This window comes from Hyperoodon ampullatus, assembly GCF_949752795.1.
Source record: "Hyperoodon ampullatus genome assembly, chromosome: 6".
Classification (NCBI taxonomy): domain Eukaryota; kingdom Metazoa; phylum Chordata; class Mammalia; order Artiodactyla; family Ziphiidae; genus Hyperoodon; species Hyperoodon ampullatus.
This window is the reverse complement of record NC_136919.1, coordinates 22,879,541-22,895,977: the sequence shown is the minus strand read 5'-3', so window position 1 is coordinate 22,895,977 and position 16,437 is coordinate 22,879,541. Positions and strand designations below refer to the sequence as shown.

The window sequence follows — 16,437 nt, the reverse complement described above, 5'->3', positions numbered from 1 at the left end:
GTAGCGTCTGGGGCTACTGGAAGGTGTATGGGGAGGAGGGGCAGCATGATGCAGTGTGAGTCCCAGAAGCCCTTCCCCCACCCTCAACAAGCCCTTCATCTCAGCCCCATATCTGGCCTCAGCAATGGCTCCCCCCAGAGGCGCCTACTTTATTTATTGCTTCTCCCCAGCTCCCTGTGGGCAGAGGAAAGTCCATTAGTGTGTTTGCAAACTCTGCCAGCTCTAAGCAGATGCAAGGCTTATTTGCAAACTGTCATTGCCCTGGCCTCCTCCAGCGACCTGCATGCTGGGCTCAGCTTTGTGGTTCCAAGAGCCTCCTCCCCCAGGCAGACAGCCGGGTGGAGCCCCTGGGCCCTGATTTCCCAAAGCACAACATCTTAGCTTGCAGTTAGGAAAATTAAATTAACTGCCATGAAGGAACCAAAGCAGCACATTGGGCCATGTTGAGAGTGGAGAATGAGGTTCTCTGTTGATAGGAGCTCATTGGCTTGGCGTGAATCAGGGGAGGTGTTGAGAGAAAGCATGAAGAATCCTGGGCTGAGGGCCTGGGATCCAGGTTTGAGTCCTGACTGGGATGCTGAGTGTCTTGGTGACTTTGGAAAACTGTTTACTGTCCTCTGGGTCTCAGTTTCTAAGCTATAGAAGATGCTGCAGCTGATCTTAGAATCCATCGTAAGCTCTAAAATTCTCGGAACCGAATTTTGAGGATGTTTCCTTCGTCCAGGTAGTCAGGGACAGAGTGGTGTACCCAAAATGACTCCACAGTTCTGAAATTGCCTGGAGGTCGGCCTCAGCGGGGTAAGAGGCACTCAGGAGCTGAGATACCAGGGCTCTCAGGCTCAACTGGCCTGATAGCTCTGCTATGTGACCTTGGGCAAGCCACTTCCCCTTCTCTGAGCCCATTTTCTTATCTGTAAATGGGAATGATAATCTCTTGCCCATCTCCTGAGGTTATGGTGAGAATCAGAGAAGCTGATGAATGTGAAAGGTCAGCGTGAATGTATACTTGAGGAGTGGCGATTGTTACTGTTGTCATTGTTACCATTTCCACATGTGCCTTACTCTGTCTGGGCGCATACAGCTGCCAATATAAGAACATGCCCCCGCTGAGTACAGAGCCCAAGCACGTCAATTTAGCTATGTAAAAGGGAATGATGGTGCTTTCATGCAGAATAAAGAGCCTCTCTTATAATTTGTGCTTTTTCAATTCCATGCCATCATAAATCCACCACTCATGTGTGTATGTCTGGTGGAAAAACACACCACAGATTTACACAAAAGCCTCTTGAGTTCTTTTCAGCTGGGACAGGAGATGACACACGTTGGCAGACAGAGGCTGATCTCTGTGTATCCAAGAGGAGTCAAGCCAGTCCGAGTATATCTAACAGGTCAAGCTTTGAAATGAAGAAGCAATAAGCCAGTGAAATGGTACTATCACCGAAACATGATTGATCAATTGAATTCTATCAGAGACAGTGGACAGTGAGATTAACTCAGGCCTGATAGGTTCAATGAGTTAAAGCATGATGTTCATTTCAGCTTCATTTCACCAGTCTTTGCTTGTGAAATTGGTCAATCAATAGAGGTTGAAGATCATATATATATATATATATATATATATATATATATATATTGGGGACCATCTTATGGGGAATATAATCTCTGTAGTTGGCTCCTGGCTGGGGCTGCCTGCCTTGGGTAATGGAGACAGAACAGGGACTCCATCAGCCCCATCGAAATGGCCTGATATCTTCTCCAAATGAAAAGTATTTTTGGATCTCTGATGATTTATCTTTTTTTCCTCCCTCTCACTTTGATCTATGACAAAACCCGTACCCATCTTGGAGAAATATAGTGATTTCTCCTGAAAACATTTGTGCAATGATCAGATAGATACACTTCAAAATATGAACCTTCTTTTTAGTTATATTGTCCTTGGAAAAAAATAAAGACAGTAATTTAAAAACTCAAATGGGGGTAATGCAAAGATATCAGAGTAAATATGATTCTAAACCCTTTTATTTATTTATTTCTGCACAGTGGGGGATGGGGAGAGACTGCTGTGTGCATGAAAGCCAAAAAAGGGATGCATGCCTGAGAAGTCCTTCTAGGTATAATTAAAACGAAGCCTTTAGCATTCTTTGATCTCATTTGAAAGCACAATTCACAGAAACAAATCACCCTTTTGCTCTTAGTAATATTTCATTTGCTTTGGAATATTTGCACTGTGGTGGTGAACATCCTTCCTAATTAGTGTGCATATCTCTCTGTAAGGTGGAGTAAGTAGGTACTACTGTACGAGGTAATGGACTTGGACAGTATGGATTAGAGAGAACAGACTTGTCCTGTGGAAATGCATAAGGTATTACTTCCTTCCTGCCTGTTCTTTGAGGTCATCTTGATTCATTTAAGCACAAAGAAATCCCGTCTCTTCATACCAACACCATGGGAGCTTCAATACTGTATTTGTACTGTTTGTACATCAGAGTATATATTAGGCTCTGGATAATGGGCCGCTAAATGGGGAGGAAAGAGCCTTGCACACTTTACTCCCTCCCCTTCCCCCAGTTCCTGCCCTCTAAACCTACTGACTTATAGCCATTCCCTGGTGCACCAGGCTTTTTTGTGCCTCCAGACCTTTGCACGTGCTGTGCCCTCTGGTTGGAATGCACTTCTTGCCTGCCCCTTTCTTTGGCTAACTCCTTCCTACTCATCCCTAAGACTTGGGCTTCATCTTTTCCAGGGGGCTTTTCTGGATCACCCCTGCTCCCAGTCTGGATTAAGTGGAGTGGTTTAGTGTAGGGGCAGGAGCAGTCTCTGGAGCCAGACTGCTTGGGTTTGGATCCCAGCTCGTCCATCTCTTAGCTGTGTGACCTTGGGCAAGGTGCTCCCTGTGCTCCCTGTGCCTCCCTGTGCCTCAGTTTCCTCATCTGTAAAATGGGAGGGGGCAATAACAGACTTGACCTCACTGGGTTGTTGTGAGGATTAAACAGATAAGTTGCTTAGAATAGTGCCTGGCACAGAGTAAGCTCTGTATAAGGAGTGGCTACTACTGTTTTGTTCCCACGGCTGCCTCTGCTTCTCAGGTTTGCTTCTGCCTTTGGCTCTCGGGGCAGCTTACCATACTGCATTGGAACTTTTCACTTGTCTGTGTCCCCCACTTGAAGACAGAGGTTAGAACTTACCTCTCTAGCTCAGGTGCCAAGTGCAGGGCCAAACACTCAGCAGGAGTTTGGTGCATGCTGCTCAGGAATGAATGGATCCATGAGGCTTGGAACAGGAATCAGGGGCCTCATGTGTTCCTAGGCTCGGCTCACCTTGGACCTGCCTTCTGGCCCCAAACAAATCCCTTTGCCGTTTCTGAGTGTAGAATCATCAGTCCTTTGGGGTTTTTCCCTCACTGACAGCCTATGACTCATTGGGTAACACACGGCACAATCAGATTCACTCTGGTCGAACCTGAACGTATTCGGCAATTTTACAATTTTGCGTTTTCCTTCCCGAGAAGAAAGATTGAGTGAAACTAATGGCTGAATAATGGTCGTTCCAATGGAATTGTCCTCCATGCCGCTCTGATTTTTCTCAGCGTGCTGCCCCGGTTTAGGATGGCATTTATAAAATCACCCGGAACATCGAGTTTGGTTCTGGGCTGCCGTGAGACCTTTCCAGCCCTGCCACTCTGATCCCCAGCACAGGGCCTGGCTCACATAGATGCTCTAGAAATGTTGCCGACTGAAGTTAGTTGTCTGGGCCTGGAATCCTATCCCCTTATCCCAGCACCTTGTCCCTTCCCCTTATCTGAGGTCTGGCTCTGATGTTTCCTCCTCCAGGACCCATTAGAATCCATTAGTCATCTCTGAGTTGCCCTAATCATTCAAAACACCGTGCAGAGAAGCGAAGCTCTGTGAATTACTTTGTGTAGAAGATTTAATGGCATTTTGTTGTTGTTGTGGGACTCTTGAGCACTATGAGACTTGTTGTGTTTTCCTTTTGGTGTGTGTCACCAGGAAGCTTAGCGCTCAACTGAATTTTGGTAGTTTATCATCCTCTTGTTTAAAATTTTGTGAATTGCCTCAGCTCTTTCTTAGAACGTAGAACACAAACTCTTAGTTGTTTCACTCTTTCTCCTCCGGGATCACTGATATAATGGAGGTCACTTCCAAAGGTTTTCTCCGGAGTTCTCTGATGATGCCAGACACTATCCTATTACTGAGTTCCCCTGAACCATTCGGACCTGCAACCCCTCAAGTCTTCCCAGGTCACTCATTCAGTCAACAGACATTGATTAGCATCTCCCTTGCTTGAGGTGAGCCAGACATGGGCTTTGTCCTCAGAGAGCTTATACTCTTAGCAGGGAAGGGAGGAAATACAGGCATACCTTGGAGAAATTTCGGATTTGGTTCCACACCACCCCGGTAAATCAACTGTCGCAATAAATGGAGTCATACACATTTTTTGGCTTCCCAGTGCATGTAAAAGTTATGTTTACCCTATACTGTAGTCTATTAAGTCTGCAATAGCACTATTTCTAAAAATGATGTATGTACCTTAATTAAAAAATACTTTATTGCTAAAAATGCTCGCTGTCATCCAAGCCTTCAGTGAGTCATAATCTTTTTGCTGGTAGAGGGTTTGAACTATCACGAGAATGACCAAAATGTGACACAGAGACATGAAGCGAACAAGTGCTGTTGGAAAATGGCACCAATAGACTTGTTGATGCAGGGTTGCCACAGACCTTCAACTTGTAAAAAATGCAATTATCTGCAAAGCTCAATAAAACGAGGTATGACTGGGATAATCCTAGAAACAGCTCAGGTTTATTGAGTACTAACTATGTGCCAGGTACTATGCTAAGCATTTTACATATATCCTCGTTCAATTCTTTCATTGATCCCATGTATCATTATGTATTGTTCCATTTTATGGATGAGAAAACTGAGGATTAGAGAGGTTAAAGAAGTTTCTCAAATTTCATAGGCTTGTAAGAGACAGAGTGAGGATTTGAACCTCCCTAGTATGCTGTATCACATCCATCACGGTGCTCAGCTTGACTCTTAAGACGTGTTAAAAGGTGTGCAAGTGGTCTGCCATGTGACCTTGAACAAATTACTTATTATCTCTTCCACTTTCCTCAGCAATAAAATGGGGATTCCAAGAGGATGGACCTCACAGGTGGGTTGTGAGGAGTGAAATCCAGGATAATAGTGGTGGCGCATGCAACTTGCTGAGGAGACCTAGAAGATAGGGTGATTAATTGAGCCTTGTGCTTCAGAGAGGCTGAGGCTTTGATGGGCAGGGGTAAAAGATGAGTCAGCAGAGGGAACAGAAAGAACAGTGGTGTCAGGGAGTGGCATCAGGGACACTTGGGGAATGAGGAGTAGCTTACTGGGATGGTGTTGGGGGGTGACTAGAGGGGTGACCTTGACTGGAGGAGCAGGTCATGGAGGCCTGGGAGGCTTGGGCTTTGTCATGGGACAGCCTTGGAAGGGTTTTCCTGATGTAAATGATGATGACAATAGCTTACGGTGTTTGGACACTAACTTTGTGCTAATTGCATCACAGGAATTATCTCATTTAATCCTTATAAAAGCCCTAGAGATGGTCCTGCTTACCATTGTTCCCAGTTTACAGATGAGGAAACAGAGGGCTTTAGTCTTAGTAGCTGACCTGAGGAGTAAAGGGAAGTGGAGAGAGCACTGGATCTGCAGACAAGAGACTGAGGTCCAGGTCCCATCTGAGTGATCTCAGTTACTCATCCTCTCTGAGCCTCAGTTTTCTCATCTGTAAAATGGGGTAAGAATACACACTTCACCCAGATGTTCTGAGGATCAATGAAATTTAAGGATGCGAAAATAACTTGACTCAGCCCTGGTACGGAGCAGTGTTCTATCCAGTGGGAGATCATGGGGCTTGGAGAGCCTGTGTGCCTCATCATCTCTGTCACTACCCCTGTATTCTTAGCTAGGGACAGATGATGCTCTCTCACTTTCAGTGGTGTGCAAGGCATTTTGCTGATGTAGTCCCAGAACAAGTACCCTGTCTACCCTCACCCCCCCCTTTTGTAACCCATAGTCATGCCTATCACCTCCTATGGAGAAAATTCTGGAGCCACTACTGCCCTCAGCAAGCTTCCGTTGCATCAGAAACAATTTCTTAAAGCTGCAAGTTAGCATGGTCTGAATTTGGTTGGTCTCTGCTTTATGGATTGCTTTAAGAATTAGCCATGGCAGCCATCTGGGAAGACCAACCCCAAGCTCCCTGGACTCACCTGACTCTAGCTGGAAATGCCCCAGGTCACACCAGTTCAATGTTCCCAACCTCCCTGGCTCTAGACTCCTGTGGCAGATGACCCACCAAGACCTGGCTCTGTCCCTGTCTTCACTGGGGGAGGCAGGGCTGTGAGCATGGTGGGTGCCAGAGTCCAGAAGCAGCAAACTGGCTGGAAGTCAGCCTTCTTGGAGCACTGCCAGCCAGACCGGGAGAAGACCTCAGAGCGTGGGGTAAGGGTGGGGCACGGGAGTTATTTTCACAGTTTCAAAAAGATTAAGGGTGAATGCAGCCCAGTGAAGAAAAAAAGATTTCTCCTGTCTCTGACTTTCTCCAAGAAACCCCCTCCAAGGGCCCCTTCTCCTCACATGTCCATTCTTAAAGTAAGTATTAGCGAGAATGGGATCTCCTGGGAAGGTTTGGCCATCATTTAGGGGTAGAATGAATATTGGGGGGTGTCCCCTACAAAGACTGCACAAACAACCAAAATGGAAAAATAGGTTAATGCTCATTTAATACTATTTAGTAGACAAAATCTCGGTGGCTTTTGGAGGAGAAAATGGTTAGAAACAACTGACTCAGCCTCCTTAGTTTATTGATGGGGCATGTGAGGCCCAGAGAGGGAGAGGAACCTGTCTGGGCTCACACAGCAAGTAAGGGCAGAGCTGGGGCTAGAACCCAGGTCTGCTGGCTCCCAACCCTTTTCCCACTGGGCCCTGCCACTGCCCTGCCATGCTGAGGAGCAACTGTGAGGATAAAGGAGGCTGTGTCAGGGCTCTGGCTTGGGCTGGGCTCTGCAGGGAAATGGGACTCTGAGAAGGGCCAGAGACTGACCCAGTAGCTCCAGTAGCCTCCTTTCCTGGGCTCTGGAGCCTCCAGCTGGAGCTGCATCCCAAAGGCCATGATGCCAGAAGGAATTATGGATATTCCTGTTTGTTTTTATTTTCTTTCTTCCCAGGGAGCATCTGCAGGCATAAAGTACATGATGATTTTTAAAGAAACAAACCAGAACCCTCCAAGAAAAATGCAAAACCCCTGAATCTGCTGTGCTCTGAAGAAAACACAATGGGTTTATGATCTTTTAAGACACACAGGAGACAGCTTTCTCTTGACAGATGGGAATCTGAGGCTATTTTGCTTCCTCCCTCTTTGCGTGACCAGACCCGATTGTGTAAAGCTTTTAGCTTCAAAGCCAGGTTGTGAATAACATTGGTTTAACCTGAAATTTAAAGCCAGCATTTCTCTGCTCCCTGAGATGGAGCTTCCTGCCCCTTGCTCCCCTGAAGCTAGCTTCCAGAATGTTAATTCTACGAGCCATGGTTGACTAAGCCCAGCACTGGGTCTATTACATATTATTTGATTTGGAGTAGAAAAAAAGATTTAAAGATACCATGCCCCCTGTATACCTTTGTACTTTTGCCCATGTCTGTCCATATATTTAAGCATACCATTCACATTGTGAGTTCAGATTTTTCTCCCTGGAATACAATGGGTCTGAGTGCTTCTGGAGCCTGTCTCCAAGATCACATTCTCCATTGAAGTGAGGCAACACCTTTGTGGATGAGAAACGCTATAGAAGCATCCATTGGAGTCCTGGAGGTTCAGACCTGTCCTTGTGCAGGGTGTTGATTTTCTGGTGTTCACTTTTGTAGCCGTCTCGTTGCATGTAATCTGTTTCGCTCATGCTCACCCACTGTCTGCGGTACCCAGAGATGGGTCAGCCATGTCCCTGTCCTTTGAGAACCATGAGCCTTTTTGTCAGAATATTTGTCTTGGTTGACACTTGCACCTTTACTGGTCTGATTATTTTTCAGTTAACATTTGCCTCTTCCACTGGATGTAACTCCATGAGGACAGGGCTGGGCCAGCTTTTGCTCATCACTCTGTGCCCAGTGTTAGCCCAGCGCCTTCTCTCTAAGGTTGGTTGGGAGAAGAACGAACAAACGAATGAATGAATGGGTCAGATGGAGGGACTGTGACATTTACAGGCCAGACCTGTGGAGTGAAAATGGTATTATTAATTTGTTTGTTTATTCCACAGATGTTCTCTGTGGAGGAGACAGAGATGAATTAATTGTGGTGTTTCTCCCCAAGGTAGCTAATAGTGCTATGTGAGAGTGAAGGGCCCTGGGGCTTGACTCCTAAGATGAGGGAGAAAGTGGTCAGGTGGAGCAGTGACTGAGGCATGAAGGAAGACACCCTGGAGGAGGCGGCATGAGTGCGCATGATTAGTGTTTGTCCTGGCAACAGGGCCCACGCCAATGAGGAGTGATTTACCTTCCATATGGGCTCTGTGGATCACCTGTGGCTGGCAGGCTGACTCCAGGCATCACCTTCAAATGTGCACAAATGTAAAATTCATCTTGCCAGTTCCTAGTCTTTCCAGACCTTGGGAGCAGGGCTTAGAAAGCACAGCCTGATCTACAGGAACTAGCAGTTCAGGCCCTGGGACTGAGAAATGTGGAGGGCGATTGCCTCCCCCGCCCCCTTCCGTGGGCCCCCCTCCCCCCAGCGAGGCTCAGATGACCTCCGTGGCTATTGTGGCCTCTGTGGCTGCCTGACCGGACCCCCGCCTGCCTCTCCAGAGTCTCCTGGGGTCTCTTCCTCCCACTCCCTCTGTCCCTTTCATCTCCTCTGCCTGGCACACCCCCTCCATCCCATCCCCCACTTTGCCCTGCTGACATCTTGTCCTCTGCTCGTAGTTCGAGGATGACTCCGCTTTGGGCGACTTCCCTGACTCCTCCCCGTGAGGTCATTACACATGGCCATTTGAATATATTTCTAGGCACTTTTCCTACTTATCACAGTTTGTAATCATATCTGTTTGTGTGAGCACTTGACTAAAGTGGGCTGCCCTTTCTATTTTGCAAAGAGGGGCCTGTCTTGGTCATCGGTGTATCCTCTGTTTTTTGTTTTGTTTTTTAAAAATATTACCTGGTGCAGAGTAAACTCTTTATCAATATCTGTTAAATGAATGAATAAATGATCGTATATTTAGGAGTGCCCCAGGCCTTCTTAAGGAAATGACAGACTTTCTGTGCAAAGTGGCAGGTAGACTTCACCTCCTTCCCAAGGAGAGAAAGCAGGTGCAGGTGCTGGCAGGCGGGAGCAGTCAGAGGGGTCAGGATTGGGCCGAATGCCTGGAGGGGTGCCTCTTCCCAGCTCACAGTCCTCCATTCTGAGTCTCTGGGTCACCAAGACAGCCTGGACACTCTCCCGGGCTCCGCCCATGGTGCTGCGGCTGACTGTCAGAAGGCCAGAGTGGGACGCGGTGAGCCTTCCTTCTGGGAGACTCAGAGCAGGCCCCAGCGCGGCTGCCTGTGCTGAAGAATATGCAGTGTCCTGGGGGGGCGCGGGTCCTCCAAGGACCCCCAGTGCATGCGCTTGAGTCAGCATGTGCCCTGAGCCTTAACTCTGTGCCAGGGTCTCCCTGGTGACCGGACAGTGACCTTGCCCACAAGAGCCCTCAGCCAAGCCATCTCCTCAGAGCTTCCTCAGTGGAGGTGCAGCTCTGCCTTTCCAGAGCTCTGAGCTGTGCACAGAGCCCAGCCTGTGAAGCCCATGGGAGAGGACATCAGCGGGAGGACTGGCTGGCTGCCAGGGAGAGGCCTCCTCCAGGGCCAGAGATGTGGAGTGTCTGAGTGGGAGGGAAGAGGCGGGCACTGCCCAAGGGGGCTCAGCAGGGAGAAGCCTTGGCAGGAGACATCAGGAGCTGGCAGATAGGAAGGAGCCTTTAATAGGGTCTGGCTGGTAGGATGGGGGCTGGGGACTATAAGTGAAGGTGGTGACCAGGGAAAAGTCTCCTAAAGTGGACGTGGTCTCTCTGACAGGGAGAGACTCAGTGGGAGCACTGGGGACCCAGACCAAGGTCAAGCTTTGGCAGGAGTGACTGGGGCCAGGATGATTGGCCAGAGAAATAGCTGAGGAGGAGCCAGCTGAGCCTCCTTCCCCTGTGTTTATGTGTGTGTGTGTGTACGTGTACCTGTGCACACATGGGCTACTTGGTGGATGCCAGCCAATGGGAGAACACAACTGGGCAGACACAGGCTGGGCCGTGAGCTCCCACATCCTGCTAGTCTTGGTGCCCTTGTGGGAATGATCCCCATGGATATAGGCCATGACGAAAGAGGGGTCTCTGAGGATGATGTCCCGTGGGCAGGAGCAGGCACCTGTCTCGTGGAAGGCCAGTGTCACAGGCTTCCAGAGGAGGGCCTCAGGCTTTAGACTGGGGGACATCAATCAGAGAGACCTGCTCCCTCCTTGACCCACATGTTGGGGTGTCTGATCATTCAGTCTGCAGACAAGCTTAGGTATCCTCTTGGGTCAAAATTGATCTGGGATCCATTTTCTCAGGGGTGTCCTAAGCCACTTCTAAAGGCCCTTCCTGTTGAGGATGCTGGCGTGCTCTGAGCTGTCAGCCGCCACAGGGTCTCTGAAAGGCCAGCACTCATGTGAACACCCAAAGCTGGTGTCTTTGTTCAAATGTCAGAGCCTGTATTGCAGTTGCCCTGGGTAGGACAGTTGGGGAAACACCAACCTGGGGCAGTGTCTCAGGGACACAATATCCCACTGCTTTAAGCTCCTTGGTTCCGCTTCCTTCCTCACATGGGTGGGGTTTTGACATGATGGATGAAGCCTAGGGTGGCAGTGGACTGGTGGGGTGGGGGGTGGGAGGGGGATTGGGCAAGGCCTTGGGTAAAGGGCACCTGCCCGGGAGAGATCTGATACACTCTCGTTTCCCACGGGGGCTTCCCAATGGCAAAGGCAGGCCTCACCTCCGGGCCTGGCTTCCAGCAGTGTCTCTGGGCAGCCCTGCACGAGCAACTTGGTCCCAGAGGGCCCTGGGGAATGATGGCCCTGCAGGCCATTTCCTCACTGAACTCTTTCATCCTCCTTGTTTTCTCTCATTTTGAATGGTTCAAGCCCAAAGCTCACGAAAGATATTTCAACCCATTTAATTTTTAATTGATAATTCGTAGTATTTTCTTTGAAATGTAGGCATCATCACAATGAAGAGCTAACAATACAGAACCCATAGAGAACTTAATCCTGTGCTTTCTTAGTAATTTACATTTTGTTGAATAGGCAATACATTTAAAGTTCTATAGCGAAACAAAACAAAACAAGCATGCTTTGAAAAATCTCTCTCCCCTTTGCCTCCATCCATTTAGCTCCTACCTCCCTGAATGGGTAACCACTCTAAATGTTTCTCGTGCTGCCTTCCAGAGCCATATATGTGTGTGTGTGTATACACACACACACACACAATGTGTGTAAAGTCTTATTTTCTTCCTTTTTTACACAAAACGTATATATTTTTTTGATAAATTTATTTATTTTTTTTTACTTATTTTTGGCTGCATTGGGTCTTCATTGCTGCGCGTGGGCTACTCTTCGTTGCGGTGCATGGCCTTCTCATTACCATGGCTTCTCTTGTTGCAGAGCACGGGCTCTAGGGTGCATGGGCTTCAGTAGTTGCAGCACACGGGCTCAGTAGTTGTGGCTCGCAGACTCTAGAGCACAGGCTCAGTAGTTGTGGCACATGAGCTTAGTTGCTCCGCGGCATGTGGGATCTTCCGGGACCAGGGCTCGAACACATGTCCCCTGCATTGGCAGGCGGATTCTTAACCACTGAGCCACCAGGGAAGCCCAAAATGTTGTATATTGTACATGCTGTGCTGCATCTTGTTTATTTTTCATTTAACGATGAATCTTGAAGATCTTTCCATATCAATTCACAGATGGAATCCTCTTTCCTTTGTGTTGCCATACAGTATTCTACTGTGTGAGCATACCATAACTTATTTAACCAGCTCCTACAAATAAACTCTTGGGTTGTTTCCAGTCTTTTGCTACTAGAACCTTGCATATATATTACTTCCCATATGTGTAAGTCTAACTGTAAAACAATTTCCCAGAGGTACAATTGCTCTGTCAAAGGGAACTTGCATTTATGATCTTGATAGATTTTATCAAATTGTCCATCACAGGTGTGTGACCAGTAGACTCCCATCAGAATTGTGTGAGATCATCTGTTTCCTTACAGCCTTCCTAACACAGTGTTTTGTTGGCTGGTCACATGATGTGGTGGCAGTTGTCCTGGGGAAGGGCGTCAGCTCTGGGACAAAACTATACCTCCAAGGGGATCTTCAGAGCAGGAGAGGCGGTGGCACCTGGTGGTTAAGCCTCTGAGTCAACCCGAGCTCCAGTCCTCAGGCAAATCAGTTAATCTCTCTAGGCCTCAATTTTCTTATCTGCAAAATGGGGGAAATAATGCCATCTACATAGAGTTCATTGTGAGGATTAGATACATGCTTCATGCAGGGCCCGGCCTGTGACTGTGGGAAGCTGGCTCTGGCCTAACCAGCAGGGCAACCTTGGCCAGAGACCCCCCGTCTGAGCCCCTGTCTGTTTCCTCTCCCATCAGGGGAGGAGCTGGGCTCGTGGGTCTCTCAGGCCCTCTTCCCAATCCAGGGTCTGACATGTCTTCCCCAGCAGCTTGCGTGGCCTGCACTCACCCCTCCTCTCTCATGCTCATCAAAGGTATTCAGGAGTCTCCTGTGCCGAACGGTCACTCACTGACGGGCAGAGATTTCCTCCGGAAGCAGATGCGGGGAGACCTGTTCACGCAGCAGCAGCTGGAGGTGCTGGACCGCGTGTTTGAGAGGCAGCACTACTCGGACATCTTCACCACCGCAGAGCCCATCAAGCCCGAGCAGGTATGCCCCCGACTCGCTGCCTCCACACCTGCCACCCGCATGCAGGCCTGGGTGACCCACCCAAAGGCATTCAGCGGGGAGTGGGTGAGAGTGCCAGCTTCTACTCAGAGCCGGGCTTCTCGTTCTCCGCCAAACCTGGCCAGTGGCAGCATCCCAGGAGGTCTGGAGGATGTGTCTGGGGCTTCTTCAATTGCTTGCCCTGGTACCTCCTCTCTCTGGCCGGCGGGGGGTTGTGCCGTGTCTGGCTGCTCTGCCATTGCTGTGGAGTGGTGTCTTTTCCCAGGGCTCTTTGCACAGGGTGGTGTAATGATCTTCTGGGCCACTTGAGGTGGTCTTGGGTCATTATCCTGTCAGTCAGGGTGCAGGTGGAAATATGTAAGCACCGTCTGGCCATAAACCAGGTTATGATGACACTGGTGTGTCCCCTACTGTCAACCTTCTCGTCATGTTGTCCTGTCATGCTTTTAGAACTGAATCCAAGAGTCTGGAAATAAGGAAGTGTCTCATTGGATAAACTCGCAGCTGGGTCATTTGCAAGAGAGGGAAGGAAGCAGGATGATCCCTTGCTGAGCAGCTCCCTGCTCTAACCTGGGCCGAGAAGCAGTCACTGCCTGTGGCTGCAGAGATGGCATCAGAAAGGCTCTGCCCAGTGAGAGACTCTTTGGGCCTGGATAAGGTCCCCCCAGTACCAGATTCAATTCAGGAGACTGTTTCCTGGTGCCCTGTCTGTGACAGACTTTGGGCTGTATACCTCGCAGGCACGGGCGGCTCAGACTTGGCTCCTGCCTGCCGAGAGCTCCCACCTGGTGGGTGAGTCACAGAGGCCTGTGAGTAGTAACTTTCCCCAGCACTTGCTGCTGGTTCTGGTGGGGAGGACTGGCCTGCCGAGCTTCCTCTACAGGCTAATTAGATGATGCTTCTGAAGTTTTCCCAAAGAGCCACTCAAAACAGTATAGGCTGGGCTTCCCTGGTGGTGCAGTGGTTGAGAGTCTGCCTGCCGATGCAGGGGACACGGGTTCGTGCCCCGGTCCGGGAAGATCCCACATGCCACGGAGCGGCTGGGCCCGTGAGCCATGGCCGCTGAGCCTGCGCGTCCGGAGCCTGTGCTCCACAACGAGAGAGGCCACAACAGTGAGAGGCCCACGTACCGCAAAAAAACCCCCAAAAACAAAAAACAGTATAGGCTGCAGCACAGGCTCCTGTGGAGAGAATAGGTACTGGAAGGGACCTTGGACGGGGAGGGGTGAGCAAGGCCTCAGGGACCACCATCCTATGATAGTCTGGCTGTCTCTGTGCAGTTCCTATGAGGGCTCTCACAGACCATCTAGCTACTTTGTTTTCAGATGGGGAAACTGAGGCCCAGAGAGGCAAAGAGACTTGTCTAAGGCCACCCAGCAAGTCATGTATTCACTTAACAAACACTGATGAGTGTTTATTATGTGCAAGACACGGAGCCAGTCACTAGGTACATGAGTGAACAAGACAGGCTTGGACCTTCCCTCAGGGAGCCTACAGGTGTGTAGAAGAATCACAATAAAGAAGGATTACTCAAAGGGTCACGGATTACAGATGCACTAGGCGCTGAGGAGGGGATGTCTGAGGTACTCTAAAGGTATAAAGCAGATGCTGAGCCAGGCTGGAGGCCACAATGGCTTATGCTGAGCCCCGAGGGGATGTGGTGGGGAGAACGTGCCTGGCAGAGGGAATAGCGAGTGCAAAGATCCTGAGGTCAGGGGGAGTGTGCCAGGAGTGAGGAATGGAAAGAAAGTGTGGCTGGGCTTCAGGGAATGGGCTGGGGAGGGTGGGAGGAGATTCTGGGGAGCTGGGCCTGGTCTTGTAGACTGTGCTCAGGATTTCAGTCTTTCTCCTGCAAGTCGAGTGACACCTCCTCTGGGAATGACATAGTCATATGTGCTGGTAAGAACTGATCTCACACGCTCTAGTTCCTGGGCTTCAGGGAGTGTGTTTCCATCACAGGCAGCCTCTCCCACTCAGAGCCCTTCGGAGAAATGGCCTAAGCCACATTCCACCTGACCCAGGAGGAGAAAGAAAAGAAACTCAACCCGGAACCTTCCTTGGATGAGGCCTACATTTCTCTCCAGAATCTGGGAGAAAAGTTACCTGCAAACCTTTGACAATATTACAGAATTTTAGAGCCAGCAGGGACTAAAGAAGCAAGCTATCAACCCCCTCATTTTCTAGAGGCCCAGAGAAAGGATAGGGTTTGTCTGAGGTCACCCAGCAAGCGAGGGCCATACCTCTGCACAAAACCTCTGTCATTTCTATTAAGCCCTTATTTACTTAATTCAGACATTAGGTGTTAGGGATTGTGTTTGCCTGTGTTTCATGTGATTCTCATGGAAACTCAGAGTCTAATCATAGTTCATCCAGCGTGGAATGCCCTGGAAGCCTGGGCAGACTATAGGGCTTCGTATGTGACAGGAGTCCATCCAGGTATCCATTCACTCACTTGCTCAGACGCTCAGATGCTCATTTATCGCGCGTATTTCTTACATGCTGGCTGTGAGCCTGGCACAGTGCCAGCACCCAGGGCAGGGAGGGCGGGATGAATCAGGCATCAGCTCAGCCTCCAGCCACACAGGGGCAGTGTGACATGGATTCAGAACTTGCAAGGTGAGGGAGAAGGTTCTATGGACCCTGATGAATGGAGATGTTGCCTCTGCTGGGAGTACAGGGAGGAAGTCATGGAGGAGGCGACATTAGGGGACAGGTCATTAGGCCCATGTAGAGATGGGCCTCGGGAGGAGACCTGAATCACAAACTCTGTTTCTAGCAGTCTGGCCACGCAGTGTCCTTCAGAATGACGCGGATATGCCGAGGGCCTGTCTGACCATGTGGGTTCTGAGGCAGGGCCTGCCGATAGGATAATGACTGACTCAGTGCTTTCTGGTTAATCTTCACCTCCCTGTAATGGGGCATAATGAGGAGAGATGGGAGGTGAGGCCACGGGGCTGCCGGGCACACACGCAGGCACTGGACAATGAATGACATACCCTTGCTCCCCACTCCCAGTCACTTTGGACGAATGTCGGCCGAGCAAGGGGCCACAGGCTGGTAAGGGATGCATCAAGGGTATGGGTTCCTTGAGCCCTTCGTGCCTGCTGGCAGCCTTGCCTTGTGAGCCCAGAGTGCATGGCGGCGGTGCCAGGAAGGGGCCCAGAGCTCTCTCTGCTGATACTGACCCCTCTTCCATTTGTGAACATTTGGTCTCCATGGTCTAGTGGCAGTTTGTGGGGAAGAAAGATCGTGTGCCGGCCTTGGAGGTGGGGGAGTTTGACTTGAGATCGGCTTCTGCCCGGCGGGGCAAGTCACTTTTTCTCTGGACTTCCGTTGCCATATCTGGGACAGTAGTAATTGTGATGGTGACAACAACAGCACAGCCATAGCCTAACAATAGCGGCAGTGATCCTCCTCACCTATGTGTGAT

At 49.6% G+C, this 16,437-nt stretch overlaps 1 protein-coding gene across 8 annotated transcripts in view; it reads left to right on the top strand.

Annotated features, from left to right (window-relative positions):
• Positions 1-16,437, top strand: part of PAX5 (paired box 5) — a gene marked incomplete at both ends in the record, with an annotated part of 186,611 nt that overhangs the window by 51,108 nt on the left and 119,066 nt on the right. For all 8 annotated transcript variants that reach the window (XM_079705810.1, XM_079705809.1, XM_079705807.1 and 5 more), the window contains one exon: positions 12,814-12,989. In XM_079705810.1, the coding sequence (XP_079561936.1) occupies positions 12,814-12,989 (176 nt within the window). The remainder of the gene's footprint in view (positions 1-12,813; positions 12,990-16,437) is intronic.